The sequence below is a fragment of the Acanthopagrus latus genome, chromosome 1 (genome assembly GCF_904848185.1).
Source record: "Acanthopagrus latus isolate v.2019 chromosome 1, fAcaLat1.1, whole genome shotgun sequence".
Taxonomy (NCBI): Eukaryota; Metazoa; Chordata; class Actinopteri; order Spariformes; family Sparidae; genus Acanthopagrus; species Acanthopagrus latus.
This window is the reverse complement of record NC_051039.1, coordinates 13,606,955-13,625,892: the sequence shown is the minus strand read 5'-3', so window position 1 is coordinate 13,625,892 and position 18,938 is coordinate 13,606,955. Positions and strand designations below refer to the sequence as shown.

The 18,938-nt window shown below is 39.6% G+C and overlaps 1 protein-coding gene across 1 annotated transcript in view; it reads left to right on the top strand.

Moving 5' to 3' along the window:
- The window catches only part of ctnna2 (catenin (cadherin-associated protein), alpha 2), a 309,428-nt gene that overhangs the window by 207,232 nt on the left and 83,258 nt on the right, over positions 1 to 18,938 (top strand). Inside the window, exon 8 of the mRNA XM_037101210.1 lies at positions 14,876 to 14,956. Within this exon, the coding sequence (XP_036957105.1) occupies positions 14,876 to 14,956 (81 nt within the window). The remainder of the gene's footprint in view (positions 1 to 14,875; positions 14,957 to 18,938) is intronic.

Here is an 18,938-nt window from a genome sequence, read left to right as displayed (position 1 = left end):
TTTATGTCATAGCTGTGGGAAGACAGCACTTCTCTGCATTGAATACATTCTTCAAATATGGAAACACATACAGATGTTATGGGAGTACTTGGAGCACCTTTATAAAAGAGAGCTGATGATATAGGCAATAGGAAATAGGCCAAGAGTTGCCAAACACACATTGGGCCTGTTGTCTGTAAATAAGGGACTGGTGCACCATGTCCCTGTTTCCACGGATGAATCAATTCATCAGCCTGTTATCAAATCAGTGCTCATTTAAATGATGTGCAACAGATTAATCAGTCAGATGTAGAAAGGTTCATATGTCTCTCCTATTGCCTGAATATGTGCTGTTTCCAAGATGGATTGACAAATGACAGCCAATATTTTCAAGGGTGACGTCTACATGTCATTTCCTGAAAATACTGGTTGGACTTGAGCAGCTGTGGCCATTGTAAGGAATACATTTTATAAGTCAGCTTAAGGAAGAGAATAGATGTCCTTTGAAGTCATCAATCCCCAAACACCCACCATGACAGTAAGTCCTATCCCCTGATCCGTCTTCACGCAGTGCACTTACATCATGTCCAGATATTCTGTGGCTTTACTGTTCCTTATTCCTCGTAACTAATAGCAGCAACAACTCTGTTTGTGGCTTGAGCTGCTGTGTGGCTGGACTGACAAAGCCCACATGAAAGGATAGTGGGAGACATAATCATTTCACCAGTTCAGCCAGCTCCAGCAGTCTTTGAAGTCGTTGCACCCCAGATCATTATGGCAAGGGAGCACACTGTTGTCTCGCTCTGTACAGTATATCTGTGTTGTTTGTGTGCACAGCGGCTATCTCTATGGTGGGCTCAGTCACAATAGGCAGCAGGTACGCTAGTGTTATCATGCTATCATTAGCATGTTTTTGTTTGTTTCGCTGCTGGCTACGTTTTGCTGTCGGACTTGAGGCCTTTTTTTTTTTTTTTTCCCTTTCCCCAAACATCATAATCCCTGATTAGTGCTACCTACACACAGCAACCCACCCAGAAGAGCAGCTTGAGTCATCATTATCCTGGTTTACAAAAAAGACGCATAATATTCTGTATGGTCCTTGCTATTCCTGACAACCAGCACCCTCACATTGATAGCAAGACCTGGCAGCTCTGGAGAACTCATTTGCTGGTCACATGTTTTGTATAATTTAAATTCAGTTCATTCGTGTGTGCCTGTGCACTGGACTATTTGAAACTGGTGTGTGTCAGAGATAACTGGTCTTTCACATCTCCCTGTGCACAACGTCTAACTTTTGAGAGGCAGGGTGTGAAAAAAATGGAATCGGGCTAAAATATTCCAGCGTCAGTGAAAAACTTGTTTTTCGCATCAGTCATTTCGGGTTAATGCAGTTACCTTGCTGACTTGTAACCCCGTGCTCTACAGTCTAGCTAAGAGGTTGCGTAAAGAGGGGTAGCTCTGGCAGATGCAAACAATGAGTGGAAAGAGACCGTCAGGCAAGCACGGATGGAGTCTGAGGCAAGTGTCAGGGTAGATGATGCTTAGACACAGCAGGTCAGTCTTTTCTGTCACCTTTCTGCCTCCTCTCATTTTTAGAATTTACATTATTTTGCTTAAATTCACTCATGAAGGTTGTTTGTATGTGTGCCCTCACAGCAGGTTTTCCATTATTTGATCATTTAAATAATTTTTGATGATTTAACTGAGAAAACCTTGGACATATTTGATTTTCTCCTTCCAGAATAATCCACCCATAAATACTGTTCGGTTTTAATTTTAATCATCTTTCCCTCTACTCTTGCAGCTATAGTTGTTGAGTGTCAATCTCAAGTTGTCAAATACACACACAAAAACATTTTTTTGCCAAACACTGTGACTTTAAGTAGTTTTATTACATAAAAAAAACAATCCAAATGTTGTGTCCCATTCTCTTTAACAGCCTGGTGCAACAGGACATGACACATATAAAACATTGGCACTTATCTTTACTGAGGGAAAGGGGTGTGATTCTCGGCTGCTGGACCCTCTGCCCTGCCATTTTACAGTCATGTGTCCCACCAACAACTCTGTTTGATTGCATATGAAAAAATACATTGATATTTACAGTGCACAGATTTGCACGGATCTCTGTTAGTGGATCAGATGGGACGGGTCATAAAAAGATCAAAAATTGATCATCCTGATCAATAATGGGTGAGATGAGAGGGTGAAATACATCCTCAATAAGAAAAATATTAATGTATCTCTGCATAAACATGCGCACGAGGAACAGCTGATAAACTCCATTGATTATTTAAAACTCCTGACTCATGTCCTTTGGAGAGTTTATAAACGTAAGATGAAGCCCCATCTGTTCATTAAATTATTACATATAAACTTAAAGGGAAATTTTACATGAACTTAGTGTATTTTCCAAATGTTTAGTCAAGTATTATAAAACTACACCATAAAAACAAAGAATTTCATCGTTTTTTTTATATCATTTGTAATGATTTTGTATGTCTTTGTCTGTCACTCTGGTTTGGTAATGCACAGCATTGGAACTCCACATTCATAATTTTTAAGTTCAGTAAATACATATAATATTTGTCTTGAATTTTTCCCATTTGTCTGAGACATTGAAATCTTCCAGGACATAGGACAGGTAGTAATTTTCTGGGAAACAGAAACCCCATCTTTAATGATGTTGCATAAAATCCCAGAGGAAAATTTTACTGCTCAAAGCTTGCTCCTTTATGGCTATGGAGCCGTAAAGGAGCCCAATGAGAGTTCTCATTTCAGTCTCGTTGTAGTCTCTTTTGGTCTCAAACATTTCTCATTTGTTTCTCCTAAAATTCCTTAGGAGCAATAGGTGAGACTTGAGACTTTACCACTCAAACCTTGGTCCTTTCCAGCACTGGGGAGACATTCTGAAACTTCATTGAGAGCTTGATGAGATCTCCTTTGAAATTTACAGGGAGCCCAAGTTGAGATTTTCTGCACCTGTTTCTCAGGAGAAACAAATGAGAAACAGGAGAAATCAGCCACAGCCTCACTTTGGTCTCACATAGATCTCATAGTTGTCTAGGAGAAATGAATGAGACACTACTGAGATCTCTCTTCCAATTTTCGTTTCCTCTGGGATGCACCTTAAGAACATTTTGATTAAACTACTACATTACATCACAATAGCCTATCTTGACTCATTTTCTGTAGCCCTATTCTGCATTAATAATGGAGAAGGTAGATTATTATTATATTGTGAATGCTTAAATCATAGACTATAAAATCTGACATATATTTAATCCCCATTGTATTTACATGAACGCCACAAGCCATGATTGCAGTCAACAGCACTATTTGTGACACATAAGATACAGATGAGACATGATGAGTATGTATATAGTTGAGGGTGTCTGACACTGACATCCATGTAATGGAAAAGTACTTTAGACTCCGACCCTCACAGTCAACGCTAATGTCTGTATTGTGTTGACTGTCTAGCACGTGGAAATCCCATAATTTGTAACATGTCATTGTCTGGTCTGATCCGCTACAGAGGGGTGGAGAGTGATGCAATGCAGGGAAGAGAAAATGATGATGAAATGGGATTATATCCCCTGGTATTAAGAACAGGTCCTTGAATTGGATTGACCTGCAGTAGTTCCCGTTTCGAAGCGTTCTAGCCGATCAGCAGCATTTGACTCATATTAAAGCGCCACTCTTTTCAAAAACAGCGTCAAGTACCCGCAGACAGCCGTGTCATGTTTGTGTATGCACATATAGGCGTTTGTGTGATAAATAGATTTTTTTTTTTTTAGCTCTGTGGTGAAACAAAAGTACATCAATGATACTCAAGCCTTATTCTCACCCCATTGACTTGCTTTTTTCTCTTTAGCACAGTTCTGCTCTCACAGATATCGCACCACTCTCTTATTTTCTCACCCTCTCTAACCTATTCTCAGCCTCTCCCTCCCTCGCTTCTCTTCTCTCCTGCTGCCCTTCCTTTAGTCCCTCCCTCGCAAACTACTTGCTATTCAGTTCAGGGAGGCTGCCGGCAGCATTGCTCTAGCTCCCCATACTGCTGCTGCAGGACTAGACTTTTCTATCCTCTGCTCTCTCTCTCTCTCTCTCTCTCTCTCTCTCTCTCTCTGTCTGTCTGATAACCAGACATTTCCCCTCACTCCTCTTCTTATTCTCCTGAAACTATGCACCTAAAACCTTGGCTGTCCGCCTGACACACTTAATATTTTACCCTCCTCCCTCTTTTCATGCTTCTATTCTTAAACCCCTGCATCGCTCCGTGACACCCCATTGCGAGCAACTACGCATATTGGTGTTGGTGTTTTTCGGAAGCGCATGTCAGTATCGGTAAATTAGCCAAGCCACAATTACTCATGCATACTTTAATGATTTTTTTGTTTTTGTATGTTTGTTTGTTTTCTTTCTTCAATTTTATTGATAGCCTTTTTTGAACTATTTAACTCCCATGATGACTTGGATCTCTGCCTTGCATTTGTAATCATGAAAGTGTCTTTTCAAGTAGGCCAACCATGTAAGAGTTCAACGTCTTCACACATTGGGTACATCTTCCAGTGATGCCTTGAGTTTTTTTGGGCCTCAGAGCCCTTGAACAGCCTTGTTATGTTCCAGTGCTGCCTTTCAGCTTAAGCTCAGTCACTGACTATTTTTTAATTATTTTAGGATACCTTAACTCCTACTATAAAAACAGAAATACAGAGGTTGACAGCATCTTAATGCCATTGTACTTACTGTGACTAAGGTAGATGGATTATAAGGTCTTAATATTATCTGTATCCTCCCTCTGCATGTAAAGGCAGTCAGAATTTTCTAGAATTAGATTCTCTATGGGAATTTAATAACTTCCCTCAGGTTACTGTAGATTAATCCATTACCGTATTAACTACTATGGTGACTTCTCATTGGAGCAGCTCTTAACGCAGGGTCACATTAAATGTTACTGCATTGTGGGCGGCTGTGGCTCTGGGGGTAGAGCGGGTCATACACTAACTGGAGGGTCGGTGGTTTGATCTCCAGGTTCCAGCTGCATGTCATAGTATCCTCGAGCACGAAACTGAACCTTAAATTGTCCCCTATGGCTGTTACATCGGTTTGTGACAAGGGCAGAGCGTAATATTGTCCTGGGGTTTTCTGATTAGAAAGTGCTGTATGGATATAAACAGAGATCTCTTGTCCTGTTTGTATGGAGCCATCAGAAATAATTCTGCAAAGGCTCCTTTGGGTAAACCAAAATCTGATCTCAGCCCTAGCAAAAGTCTGATACTAACAGTATGTTAACATATGCAGAATGGTCTGAGATGCGTACCACTGAAATGTTCCCTATTGAATTCTGGCTGGGGGCCTTTGCTGCATGTCATCCTTGTTGGTTTCCCTCTGTGTTCCCTGTTCCTTCACTACTGTCATCTCAATTAATGGCGAAAAAAATGCCATACATCATTTAAAAGAAGCCCCAGCTAAGTCACAAGAATAGATGTTGGCAATGTACTTTTCTGGAAACCATGGATTTGTTGAAACGCGTTGTGACAGTGCTGTGCTTATTGTCCGGGTAGGTTAAGGCACAAAGAACACATGGGTAGGGTTAGGAACAGATCACATTTTGGCTCACCTGGCTCTGTCACCAAAAACATAGCTGGATAATGCCCTAACCTCATGTCCAAAATATCAAAGGGTTTACAATACTTCACTATAAATACTAAACTGTGTGTGGAAATTGGTTTATTTATTTTTCTATTTTATAATGACTGAGAAATTATTTTTTTGTGTTGCATGAATCTTCCAATTAACCATGTATCCATGCACACAGGGTGTTAATCCTTCATTCTGTGTTTACCCAATCCTAAACAAACTGCTCATTTCTGACTTACGATGTGCTTGATGATAAGCCAGATGCTTCCTCTCATCCACAGCCTGCTTGACCACAGATGCTAATAGCCAGTGACAGGCCCCACAGTCTAAACATGAGCCAGTGTAATGAGAGGAGTAAGCAAACGGCATCAGCCATTAAACATAAGAGAGCTTGTGCCAGGAGGATCTCCGACTCCTCCTCAGGCGATGTCGTTCTCAGCTGCATTAACTCTAAGTTACAGGAGACTTCCAGCACCGTTAGAGAGACTATGGGCGACCATGTGAGAGGAGAAAAGAGATGAAGCCCTCACATAAGCCACACATGGTGCTGATTGTCCCCAGGCTCCACACTGGAGCTCTGGATATTCATTCATTCCCCCATTGCAGAATTTTAAAAGGGTGACCATGTGTACGGTGTGTGTGTGTGTGTTTGTGTGTGTGAGTAAACAATTCTCAATAGCATTGCTAGTAAATAAATTACTGTTAAATACAGTATATTGATAAATGTTATTGGTATGATGTTTTTTTTTTGTTTTTTTTTTTATGAACGCCATAGTAAAATGCACTTTATTGAGTAAATAATCAGTGATTTAACAACCTTTACCCACACGCAATCCATATTGTTCAGTTAAGAAGTCAAATAATGATTTTTGATAATCCTGGTGAAAAAAGTTGTTTCATCTTTTTCGTAATGAGATAGGCAGGGTAAGAATTATGTAGGACCATCCTCAATATTGTAAATGATGTGAAGAAAATATATACATACATACATACATACAATATATACAAAATAAAGAATAATGAGCAACATGTGGTGCACAAGGAGTCCAAAGGACAAGGATTGAAGGCCACTGCCTGAGGTCATTATCACTTTCATGAAACCTCATTAATAAAGGAGAGTCTGTTGTCAGGTACATGCGTGTCTTTAAAGACATCCCATAAACAATCGATACCTACGACACATGGCAGAAGAGAATAACATTTTATGCCCTTTTTGTTTCAGTTTAATTTCACTGTAAACAGCTGCATGAACAAAAGAACTCATTTAAGACAGTCACAAAAATAGCTGAAGCATGTGAAGCCCTTGGAGGCTAGGTGTAAAAATATTGTCTTCAGTCAATGTCATCTAAAATCCTGTGTGCAGTGCAATGCTGCTCACCAGTCTACAGTGCCTGTAGCTCCAGCACACAAAGAAAGGTCAAGCTTTCGTTTGTCCACACCCCTGTTACACTCTTTGTTACTTGATCAGTTGTGTGATTGGTATCGTGGGAGGAGAAGGGGCAAAGATAATCCTTCAGTTATGACTTAGTATCCTCTGTGTACGTGATAAACTTGTAGTTAGTTGGGGGTTTTTTTGTTGTATTTTTTTTTTGGTTGTACAAGAAAACTGAAGCTGTCATTCCTTTATGCTATCTAGACACAGAACCCATATGCAGATAGATACATAGATACAGATATATATATATATATATATATATATATATATATATATATATATATATATATATATATATATATATATATATATATATATATATATATATATATATATATATATATATATATATATATATAGAAAGAGAGAGAGAGAGAGAGAGAGATATTGTAGTCATTTACTTAATCTTGATTTTCTCTCTGAGAATATCTCAGACATACAGCTCAACAAATACTTCCTGTCATTAAAAAGTCAATAAAGAAAGCAGTCTAGGACATACAATTGAGTTGGAGATGCTTCATTGTCTATAGGTGTGAATAAGAGTGTGAATGGTTGTCAGTCTGCATGTGTTAGCCTGTGATAGACTGGCAGTCTGTCCACACTGGCTGTATGCCTGTATTTGAGTTTGGATTGACTCTATCCCTAAAAAACACTGCACAGGATAAGCAGGTATAAATAAAAGTTGGATGGATAAACAAAAAATAACATATAATATATATTATTTTAATTTGTCTACCTTTGATTCCTTTGAAATAACATCTAACAGGTCGGATTCAATGGGTATGAATGTGCTTCAAAACATACTCACATCATTCTATTTCCGTGCTTATTTGCTTCAGCCTTGCATTGTGCCTGCACTGTATATCAATCACTTTGCCAGGGGGTTAAAATGGCTATAATGAGATTATGATATGGCATCTATTTCTGTACTTTGTTGACGCATCATCTAATTTTTAAGAAAATAACAAAGGAAAAAGATTCTAATCTGAACTGCTCATCTGGAAGTATTTTTCTCAGCTGCAGGCATTGCAGCATGTTTTCCTTCTCAGTATCCTGTAATCAAACTAGCTGATAGCCACTGCTGCATCTCTTTAAGTTCCACTTAATGAGAACAAGTCAAATTGGCCCATCAGCTGAGGGAGCACAACTTATCTTAATGAGGATCTGGCTACCCATTATCTCCTGGTAACCCGACCAACATGTTACCACCATTATCAACCCCCACCCCGGGCTCACGCATACACAAACACTTTCTCACCCTCTCGTTATCAGCTCGCCTTCCCCTTTAAGCCCACTGCAGACAGTATAACCACATTGGACAGTAATTGTACCTCTCGCTCCTGCCTAATTGAATTGACAAGGAGCCGGAATTGATGTCATTTAACACATTGATCTTGGGAGACAATGAGACTGAATGCCTCATGCCCCCTTTCCTCCCCCACCTGTCTTCTATTTTCTTCTCTCTGATTCATCTACCCATTCCTTTGATTTGCCATGTTATTGCCTATGAATTACCAGATTCATTCCTCACTCCTTTCACCATCCATCGGTTTCAGTGTTGCCTCGCCTTTGTAATTCCTTCTCGCCTTTGTTTCAAGGGTGGGACAGAGACATGGCGATAGTAAAAAAAAAAAGTTCAATGAAGGAGTGAATGCCACCACCTTTTCTTTTCAGATACATCAGAGAAATACTGATCACCTGCATTTTTATTAACACTGTTCATTCTTTTCTTTCCAGATACGAAAGCTTTGTCATCCATTCACATATCGCTCATGAATATCATAAAAATGAACATAGACAACAGTCATAAAGAAGCATAAACAAAAGCTGTCCCCCAGCCCTACAAAAAATATTTGACTACAAATGCATTTGACACATTTAGTTATTTGCCATATCTGCAAAAGCACTTAAATTTGCGCCCTAGCTCTTATTTTACAGCTCATAACAACTGGAAAATGGAAAACAAACATACCTCATACCAAAGTGCCACAATCTTCTGATAGCATTGTATGTCTTACTCCACCATTACAGGTTTGGAGTTAAGAAATGCAGTGAAGCAGTTTGTGCTGTGGTGCACCACAGACTTACATGACTTACTTTAGGAGGGCCTGAAAAAGTGAATACACTCAGGGCCCTCGGCTGTTCCGCCAGCGTGCACCATGCGCCAGCCGTCTCCTGAGTGGGCAACAACAACTCTGCTGTTACTGCCCCCATTACCCCGCATGCTAGATTCTTATTTTCAGACACTCTCCTCTATCTTCCTCTCTCCAACTGAGAATGAATGAGTGCACACCAGGGGGTGGAAAATAATGGATGGGGACAGTTGGGAACATTGTCTGCAAAGCACCACAGGGACTTGTGTTTACCCCCCCAAAAAAACGAACATGCACATTTCATTATGTGGCAGTCAAAAACTAAACAATCAGTGGTGCTGTATGGGAGACAATTGATTCAACAGCCAACTGTGATGTCGAGCTTTTAATGGCTGCGAATTGGAGAGCACAATTGCTCATACACACACTCGGGGAACACCTGGATGGGAATGGAGGGAAGTCAAATAGTTTCCCAGATAAAACACTGTGGACACATAAATGCAATGATGTGACTCAGTTGGTCTCTCCCAGTCTGGTTCTCTCTCACACACAAACATGCAGGCCAATACATCCACATATTAAGCCATAGTTTTGATCATGGCGGAATGAATATGAGACTGATGCATTGACTAACCGATGACAGCATTGTGGACTGCCTTATGTATAAAGTTTGTGATGGGGAAACCATGCGTAGTGATTTTAATTGGGTGTTTATGTTTTGCATGTTTGGCAGGAAACCAAACATAGGCGAAACATTTGTCATCGCATGCTGAAGGACTTTTACGTATCATTTCAAGCAGAAAAGAAATTATACTACAGGGGCTCATCTATTTTTAGTTGTAGACATACTGTATCTGTCAAAAGAATGCTGCATTGATTTTTAAGATTACACAATGAGCTGTGGCTTTTATAAAAAAAATATTCTCTCCAATCAGTACTGCTCTGTTGTCAATCAGAGCTCAGAATAACAGGTGCTGGGTTTTGTCCCCTTAGACTGACATCACTGTGCTGTTTTAATCTCCTTAACTCAGATTAAAGAGTACAGAGTTTTGAGAAATAAAACAGCTGGGATTTCTGATTCCAGAAAATGAAAAAAAAACAAAACACACACACTAATATTGTTTATCGGTGTGTCTGATTATGGTATGAATAAGTACAGTTTATTGTTTCACTTTTTCTTTCTCTCAGTTCAATTAAGGCCATTAGTTATACATAAAATCATATGTATATGTCAGAAGTGTCCTCAGACGGGTTCCAGTTAAGCCCCTTTTTTATTTTTGGCAGTGAGCATCCTTAATCCCGTGTGTCCCTCTGGTGCCTTAATGACACATTAGGCTCTTTAGGCACTACAATGACTAATGATGTCATGTCCTCTGCTTTGGCAAAGCAGAGCTTGTCTGTGTATGCACATCAATGTGTGAGTGCTTGTATGAGAGCATGGAGTATAATGGAATGCCACTGAATGTTACCCTTGTTACCTCTCCTCCCTCTGTGTCAACAAATGGCTAAAAAATGTTTTCTGCATGTTTCAGAGTACGGCTTGCAAATATAACGAAATCACACATACAGCACAGTAGACATATTTCAGGTCAGGTCAGGTTGGGGTCTTTGCTGGACTGAATCTCAGACATATTGCTCACATTAGGAGGGCTAGTTTTCTTCCTTTCAGATTTCTGCATTGCTCCATAAAAATTAAAAAAAAAAAAAAAATTAGAAGACATCGTGACTAACTGTAGTATGAGCCTTGAGACAAATGGCTCACTCCTAGTGTTTAAAAGAATATAAAAGAAAACCCATGCTATATGAGCCTTGGCCAAGGGCAAGCCAGCAATACATTATACATAGAAATATGTGTTTTTATGGCTACAGGCATTTCATTTAGGAGCACTCTCACATCTGTGACCTTAAACACATACAAATTTCCCGCAGAACAAACTTGCATGTTGAGCTTGGACAATGCCTAATTCAAACTGAAAAAAATTGCAAAAAATCTAACGTTAGGTGTAAAAAATAACTCTAAACCTCTGAGTGTCAGATGATCAGTATCACCATGTTGTGGGCCGGATTTTTTTTTCTCTTTATTTGTAGCCCTCTCTCTCTGCTGCTCTCTCTGTGTGATAGGAGGCATGTTCAGAACTGATGTGGAAACAATCATTTTACAACCTGATCAAGGCATTGAAAATGACAATCAATGTTAACCTACGGGCGACTTTACAATGAGGTGGGAGTGTGATGGTGTATCATTTAGTTCTTTGTGACACATAGATATGAGCCGTTCTGTTCCACTCAATTATCAAAAGGGCAGGACAATAGTGCAGCAACACAGAGATAAGCAGCCACATTTTGTGTCTCATTAAACAGGATAATGACTAAATAGCCCCTTTATTTAAAGCCCTGTTGTTATGGAGTTGTGGTCAGGCTGTCTAGAAGAACCCCTCATTCGGAACAAGCTTAGAGGAATGGGGATCTCTATCACTAGGGTTAGGGTATGTGTTGTTCTGCAAAGGCCCGTGAGAATTTAGTTTTTTTTCTCCTCATGCTATGCTGGCTATAATGTCTACTGGTTGCCTGGCAACAGCACCATCATTGTATCTGGTATTTCACAAAAGACCACCGTGTCTTACAACTTGTTCATCACCCTGATGAACATTTTTTGCCTGCAAAATTTTTATAGGAGACATGCAATGTGTTTCATTTGTGTGTGTGTGTGCGTGTGTGTGTGTGTGTTTATGTGTGTGTGTGTGTGAAACCCAAAGTCCACACAAACAGAAGCTTTGTCCTACCACAGAAAACATTGTTCCTGCACTGCCCTATCTCTAGTCCCCGCGTTGATTCTATGATGTTGGGACGTCACACTATTACACCACATAAAGTATTTGCATAATTTAAGCGTAGTGGCTAGTTGGGCTAATAAGGATGAATCTTCGCACACAGATGTTGTGTTGTTGTTAGCGGGTATCGCTCAAGTTTGTGTGAACACTGACCAATCAGAGCAGACGGCCTTAAAGAGACAGGAGCTGAAACAGTGTTTCAGATAGATTGGAAATGAAGTGCTGCAGCATATAAAAACAATGTGTTAATATAAGAATATAAAAACAGTGTGTTTTCTGAGCCTTAAAGCATGTAAAGCCTTTCTAGCAGTTACCCAAAATAAAATCATGAAACTGAAAATGAGCATAATATCTCCTTTCATTAACCCCCAGCTTTGGTGGTATGTCAAAGTATCCTCAGACTAGACACTGAGCCCATAATTGCTCCTGATGGCTGTTCCATTGTGTACGATTGGCTAACCATAGAGATACTGTGAGGTGCTTTGGTCAGGGAGCGCTGTATCGCTGCTGATGAGCAGGTCAGCATCTTGTGTGGCAGCCTCTGCCATCAGTAGCTCCATTCACACGCCGTTGGGATGTGGGGATCCTGCACCAATTTTCCGCCTCTGCCTCTGTGTGAATTCTAGTTACTGTAACTTGTCTTTGGCAACTTATATGAGGAAAAAAATACCACAGATATATGTAGAGAAGCGCCTGTCCTCCTGTCTGTCCTCCTGCCCTTCCTACCGACTCAGTGTGACTCATGTGACTTAAAACAGCGTCAGTCACAGGCAAAAAAATTTAACTCACTGAGTGTTTATGTTGGAAAAACATCACGGTGACCGTCAGCCCTCCAGACCGAGACTTCAGTGAGCTTTCCCCCAGAAAACAGCCTCCGTCCCCGCGTGTGACAGAGTCAGACAGCAACCACTTTGCTGATGGCGATTATGTAATTATGTAATTTAGAGCAAGAAACATAGCTTTGTCACTTTCCAGGATGTTTGATGGGTCAAGATCTCAATCACAGCATCCATATCATTACAAACTATCCACAGGTTTAAATTGACAGAGGCACACCATGGAAACACCTTGAACCCATCTAGACGTTATCATCATGGCGTGTACCGTTACGCCTCCCCAGGAGCCATAGTGCCGGCTTTCTGTGTGAATTACACAGCGGTTCATCTTTAAGGCAGAGATGCATCGCTCTGTATGAATGACCAACAGTGGAGAATTGGCGAACCGCTGCTGCAGCAATAATGTGGCATATCTGTGTGAAAGGGGCTAGTGTATGAATGTGTGCATGAATGGGTAAATGTGAGAAGTGTTCTAAAGGGTTTTGAGTGGTGGGTTGACCAGAAAAGCGCTATATAAATGTAAGTCCATTCATCATTCACCATCCAGAAACAACCTATTCAGTTTGTCAGTTGTCAAAATAAAATGACAGAGTCATTCATTCAATCATTTGACTTCAGTGTTGATGGAAGGTAAGCTGAGTACAGTATGTAGCAAATTTACGGCTGTTACACATGTAGCATTTTTTTATTGTTAGCTTTACGGTCAGCTAAACTCATTAGCTGTGCCCTAAGCCCCACACCCCAGTACTGTTACTGCACATTCATTTTACTCTTACTTTACTCAATTTGTTAGAAGTTAATAGTTTTATCCAAAATATCAACATATACCGAACAGAGTCCTATTAATTCATCCCTAAATATCAATTTTTTATATATATATATATATATATATATATATATATATATATATATATATATATATATATATATATATATATATATATATATATATATATATATATATAGTAATCAATACACCCCAAACCTATTTTTTCTAACAGTAATAGGGACTGTTATACCCAGACTGTCTGCAGAGAATTTGGGTAACATCTTCTACCAAGCTATGGCAACCTGCTCAACATTATGCAAATACTGTACCTAAATTAGCAATGATGCTTAACATTGTAACCTTTAAAAAAAGCTATGTAACCACTTTCCACTGCCTAAGACCCACATGTATGCATTTCTCTTGAGGAATCAGAGTACAGGATCATTTATATGAGTCCTGGAGCAGAAATTATTCACTCCAAGACACTGACAGTATCTTTCTAACCTTCAGGCCAAGCTTCCATCCAAAGTTTGATTCGAGTAAAAGTGGAAATTTTATAACTGGAGTTGTATAAATCAGCCCACTCTTCTCCATGGTCTCTGAGCAAAAACAGTAGAGCTTGTAAAGTGGTAAATGGAGTGCCCAGGCGGCATAGCAGAAACTGGAGCCTCTTCCCTGGCCAGGCTTTTCAATGAGCACAATTGGCAAAATTTCTGTGTGAAAGCCAGTAAGAGATGACGTCCTGGTAGCTGCCTTGGCGACTCCTACTGGTTGGTCTGGATGTGTGTTAGCTGGAGAGTAGGGGAATCCAAATAGAGAGAAGCTCCGTGCTGCTCTGCCAGTGAAATTCCCTGCTGTCAGGTGAGAAGAAGCAGCTGGTGACTCCACGTGTACCAGGTGAAGCACATGGTAGTCAACACCCTCCTAAAGTCACCAGTAGGAGTTGGCAGTGACATGAAATGCAGCACACAGGGGAATTGGCGACAAAGAAGTCGATACTTGCCAGATACGGTAGTTGCTAGATAGAAAACTGTTTGAGACATGTTTCCACTGACTTGGGTCTAATCATGGAACATCACAGTACATGTCGACACAAGTAATGTGATGAAGTGTATTTTCATAATTGCCAGTTAACACTGAATATACCCCGTAAGCTTTTTCTGGGTCACTTTGCAGGAAAAGTACACTGTGAAATATATGGTGTAGTATTGGGAGTCAAACCAGTACAATTGTTAGAGCATGAACTTGAACTGGGTTAACATGGTATTCTTGTTTTTCTTTCACAGACTGGGAGGAAAGAGAAAGGTGACCCATTGAACTCAGCCATTGACAAGATGACCAAAAAGACCAGGGATCTGCGCAGACAGGTGAGTACATGTTTCACGCTACATCTCAATGTCAACCATTTAAATACTGGATAAACCTTTTCTCAAAGAAGACTTATTTTTTATTTTAACATCTCTGTTAAGGTTATCGTTGACAGGATGACAGATTATCCATTTTTCCTCTTTTTTTTCTAAAACAGCAATGTCAAAAGTTTCTCAAATGGGAGAAAGAAGTGTAGTTGTTGGGGACTATTTTCAGTGGCAGATTGGTTTCATTAGTTCCATTGGTTGTGGAAACTATTGTGCCAATATTTACTTTAATTAGGGAACATATCAGAGTGGAGTGGAACATTTTAGCACATTGATGTGTTAATGTTTTTTGGACAACATTAAAGGAATATTGTACAGAGGAATATGCTACAGTAAATCAGGCTTTGGCTGCAAAAGCAATACGTAGAATCCATTCACTGTTGGTTTGGGTTCATTCATGACATGTGTTGACAACAGCATATAACTAAATGTATTTTTTAATGACCTTCCCTAAGTGCCAGAAGGACTGTATATAGATAGAAATCCCTATGTTAATTAACACTAATTCACAGTGTTTGTGAGATACAATACCAGAACTCGTCCTTGTCTCTGCCATCAGAGGTTAAATGTTTAGTACTTTAAAGCGATCACAGTACCCCCTTTGGCAAAGCAATGGACAGGTCGCCAGTAACAGGTTGAAAATACAGAGAAATACACATTCTATACGTGCAACCACTGCAAGAAATATGAAGTGTTTGGAGCACACACAGGACAGACATGAGAAAATCATCCAAGACTCAGACCCATTCATAAACCATCAGGACATCAGTTGCAGTCCTTGAATACATATACCCTCCCAAACAACCATGTTCTTTCGTTCAAACCCGTGCGTGCGTTGCGTTTCTGACCTCTTAAGACCAGGGATCATTACAGATGGGAAGCTATATCTCCCCCTCCCACTGGGAATTTGGTGGGGCTGCCTGACAGACTGCCAGGCAGTACTCACTCTGACAGGATGTTCTATTGACTCAGGGGTTGGCTTGACAGAATAGGCGGTCTGTTTGAGCTTTGAATTTGGATGGGAGGGCAAATTCACAGCTCACATGCAGGCATTGCATAAAGATGCGATACTGTAATTATGTCAAAACGTTTTGAATTTAGCGAGTCAGTGGCGCCGTGTAGAGACACAAGACCTTCCTGAAGGGAGGAGCACAATTGTGCGTTTGAGCTTTTCAGTCTGCACTGTCTCCATTGTGAAAAGGAGGGATCAAATATTAGAGCAGACAAGCACAAATGATAGACAGCGTTTGTGAAATGAGAGCAGGTAAGACTGAACAAGCCTTGTGACAACACCGCCAGAGAAATGTGGCATTGTTTTTTTTTCCTTTCATCCTGTTGTTTATACATACGAGACAATGCCAAGCTGTCTGTTATCCAGGGCAAATTCAGTAGATGTCAAGCATGTCTTTCCTACCCCTGTTTTGTTTTCTTAGTAAATGTAAATTTCGACAACGTTATCCAGCCTAATGGAGAAAACGCAGGGTAGCGTAACTGTGCAACATTTTGCATTATACAAGCATTAAAAGAATGTTTGATTACGAACACGAAAATAAAAGTATATTTTCTAAACAAACGAGATAACTCGAGGATGTGCAAGAAAATGTTGAACCAACCTTCATGGGTCTAAAATTATAGCCTGGCAACATGGTGTTATTCCTGTCTCCATTCACAATGATTACATGTTTACTCTTTATTTACAATACATACTGATCATCTGTATCTCCTGAAGAAAGACTTTCAGTCATAGCTGAAGTGTCTATTCAGAGCCACGCTCCTTCAGTCATTATGTCATCTTCTTGATGAGATTTACACACTAGCCTTTGGATAGTTCTGTTTTTGTGCAGTTTCCCTTCATGCATGTGCACAAAGACACACAGACACACACACACACACACACACACACACACACACACACACATACACACACACACTGAAAATAACATATTAACATATTAATTAACAAAGTCAATATGAAAAACTCTATGTGCATTTTTTATGACCCAACAACATTGCATTGAGACAACGAGCTGCTTTAGAACAAGACCTTGCCTTTGCCCACAACTTCATCTCCATAAGTCAGTGCCCCTTATGCCTTACCAGCCTTGTCGCAGCAGGTGACTCTCTGCTTTCCTGCTGTACATCTGGTGCTGGCAGCAGCAGGGCTTCCATGCTGACCCTCTGTGCCAAGATGTAGCCAGTAATGATGAAAGCAGTGATCATTTCCCTGCTATCCAACTATCCATTGTTATTTTGATATTAATAGTATGCCTTATTAATATTGTGCCTTTCATCACAACATCTAATTATTAACAAATGATTTCAAGGTAGGACGTACATGAGGCAATAATTTGGACGCATAACCATAACTAAATATGACCGGAATTAGGATTGAAAATATGGTCACCTCTGGTCTCAAGGCTGGGTGTACACTCTGACTGTAATGGATATCTTGAGAGCTTTTTAACTTGGGAACAAACAGGTGATTCAGTTGTCTTGCATCATGTCGTACATCTTAAGAAAATCACTCACAAGCCATGGCCTGCTGTTTTGCTAAAGTGACCTCCTATTCTTTCAATTTATTAAAAACTTTTGTAAAAGCAAAATAAATGTTTAAAAACAATAAGGAACTTACAATTGATATGTGTGGCACAGAGTAAGTAAATTGCAAGGTCGGATTAGAAATATTGCAAGACAATTACAGAAACTAAAACCGACTTCTTGAGATGATTTAGAAATATGGCACTGACAATAACTTTAAGTGTTGTCATTAGATCGAGAGCGAAGCATTAACCTCAGTTACAGCATACTGATTTTTTGCTGATTTTCATGGCAAGAGATTTCTGATCTTCTAAAGAAATGTATTTCATTATATTTCACACTGCTGAAGCAGGCAAAATGTTATTTGTGTGGCTTCTTGAATTGTATCACAAATGAATTAAAGGGGACTGATGAAGTGAGGGTGGAATAAAGTGTTTAATAATTGGGATTTACTAATGTAAGGCACTTACATTGTATCGACTATAAACTTTGGAAGTCCCACATTCCTCAACCGTAAATCCACATAATTTACTTAAATGAACCCGTACAAACAACTTGCCTGTATAGTGAAACACACATATGGCAAAAAGGAACTTGGATAATGTTCAGTCACTGATTCAGATCACCAAGTCTACTTGGTTGAAAGAAATGACAGAAGCACCAGCGAATGCAAATGTAATTGAAATTCAACATGAAATCAGCTAAGCTTTAACCATATTGTCTGATAAGAATCTTTCTATGCCAAATGAGGCGCCTTACCAGATCACAGAAATAAAATGTCGAGACGAGATAATGAGGGATCCAGCGTTCTGTAGCTCTTTAATTAGCCCAACAATTCGAGCTTGAAAACAAGCAATCCAATATGGAATTTGTTTAAGAGAGTGGTCACATTTTAAAGTTAAACTTATTCATTGAAAAATGCTGATTCTTCTTATAATTATAATATTATAATGTTCTGTTTCAGACTATGAAATGTATCTTCAACAATTATTGTCATTCTTGAGCCTGAAGAACAGAACAACCTGCTGGATTTTTCTGACGTATTTTGAAAATGCCTCCTTTGTAACAAATTACAAATTGAATTAATGTTGAGTTAATGCATTTAAATATTTGAGCACGCTTACTTAATGCAGTAGATGGGGGTCCTATTTCACTTAAGAGATCTTATCTGTAGCTTGTGCTCATGTGATTAGTCTGAGACTGGGATAGATGCATAGGCCATCACTCACTGCAACTTTACTGTCAATAACAGTTGCTTTTTAGAACTAATTGATGCTATGAGAGGAATCTTTAAAACACATAAAGCAGTGTTTGTTTAGATGAGGACCCTTGGAGAAGAGGCTCAGTCTGCCTCTCCAACGGACAAGAACATCAAGCAGTTTATTCAGTTTCATAA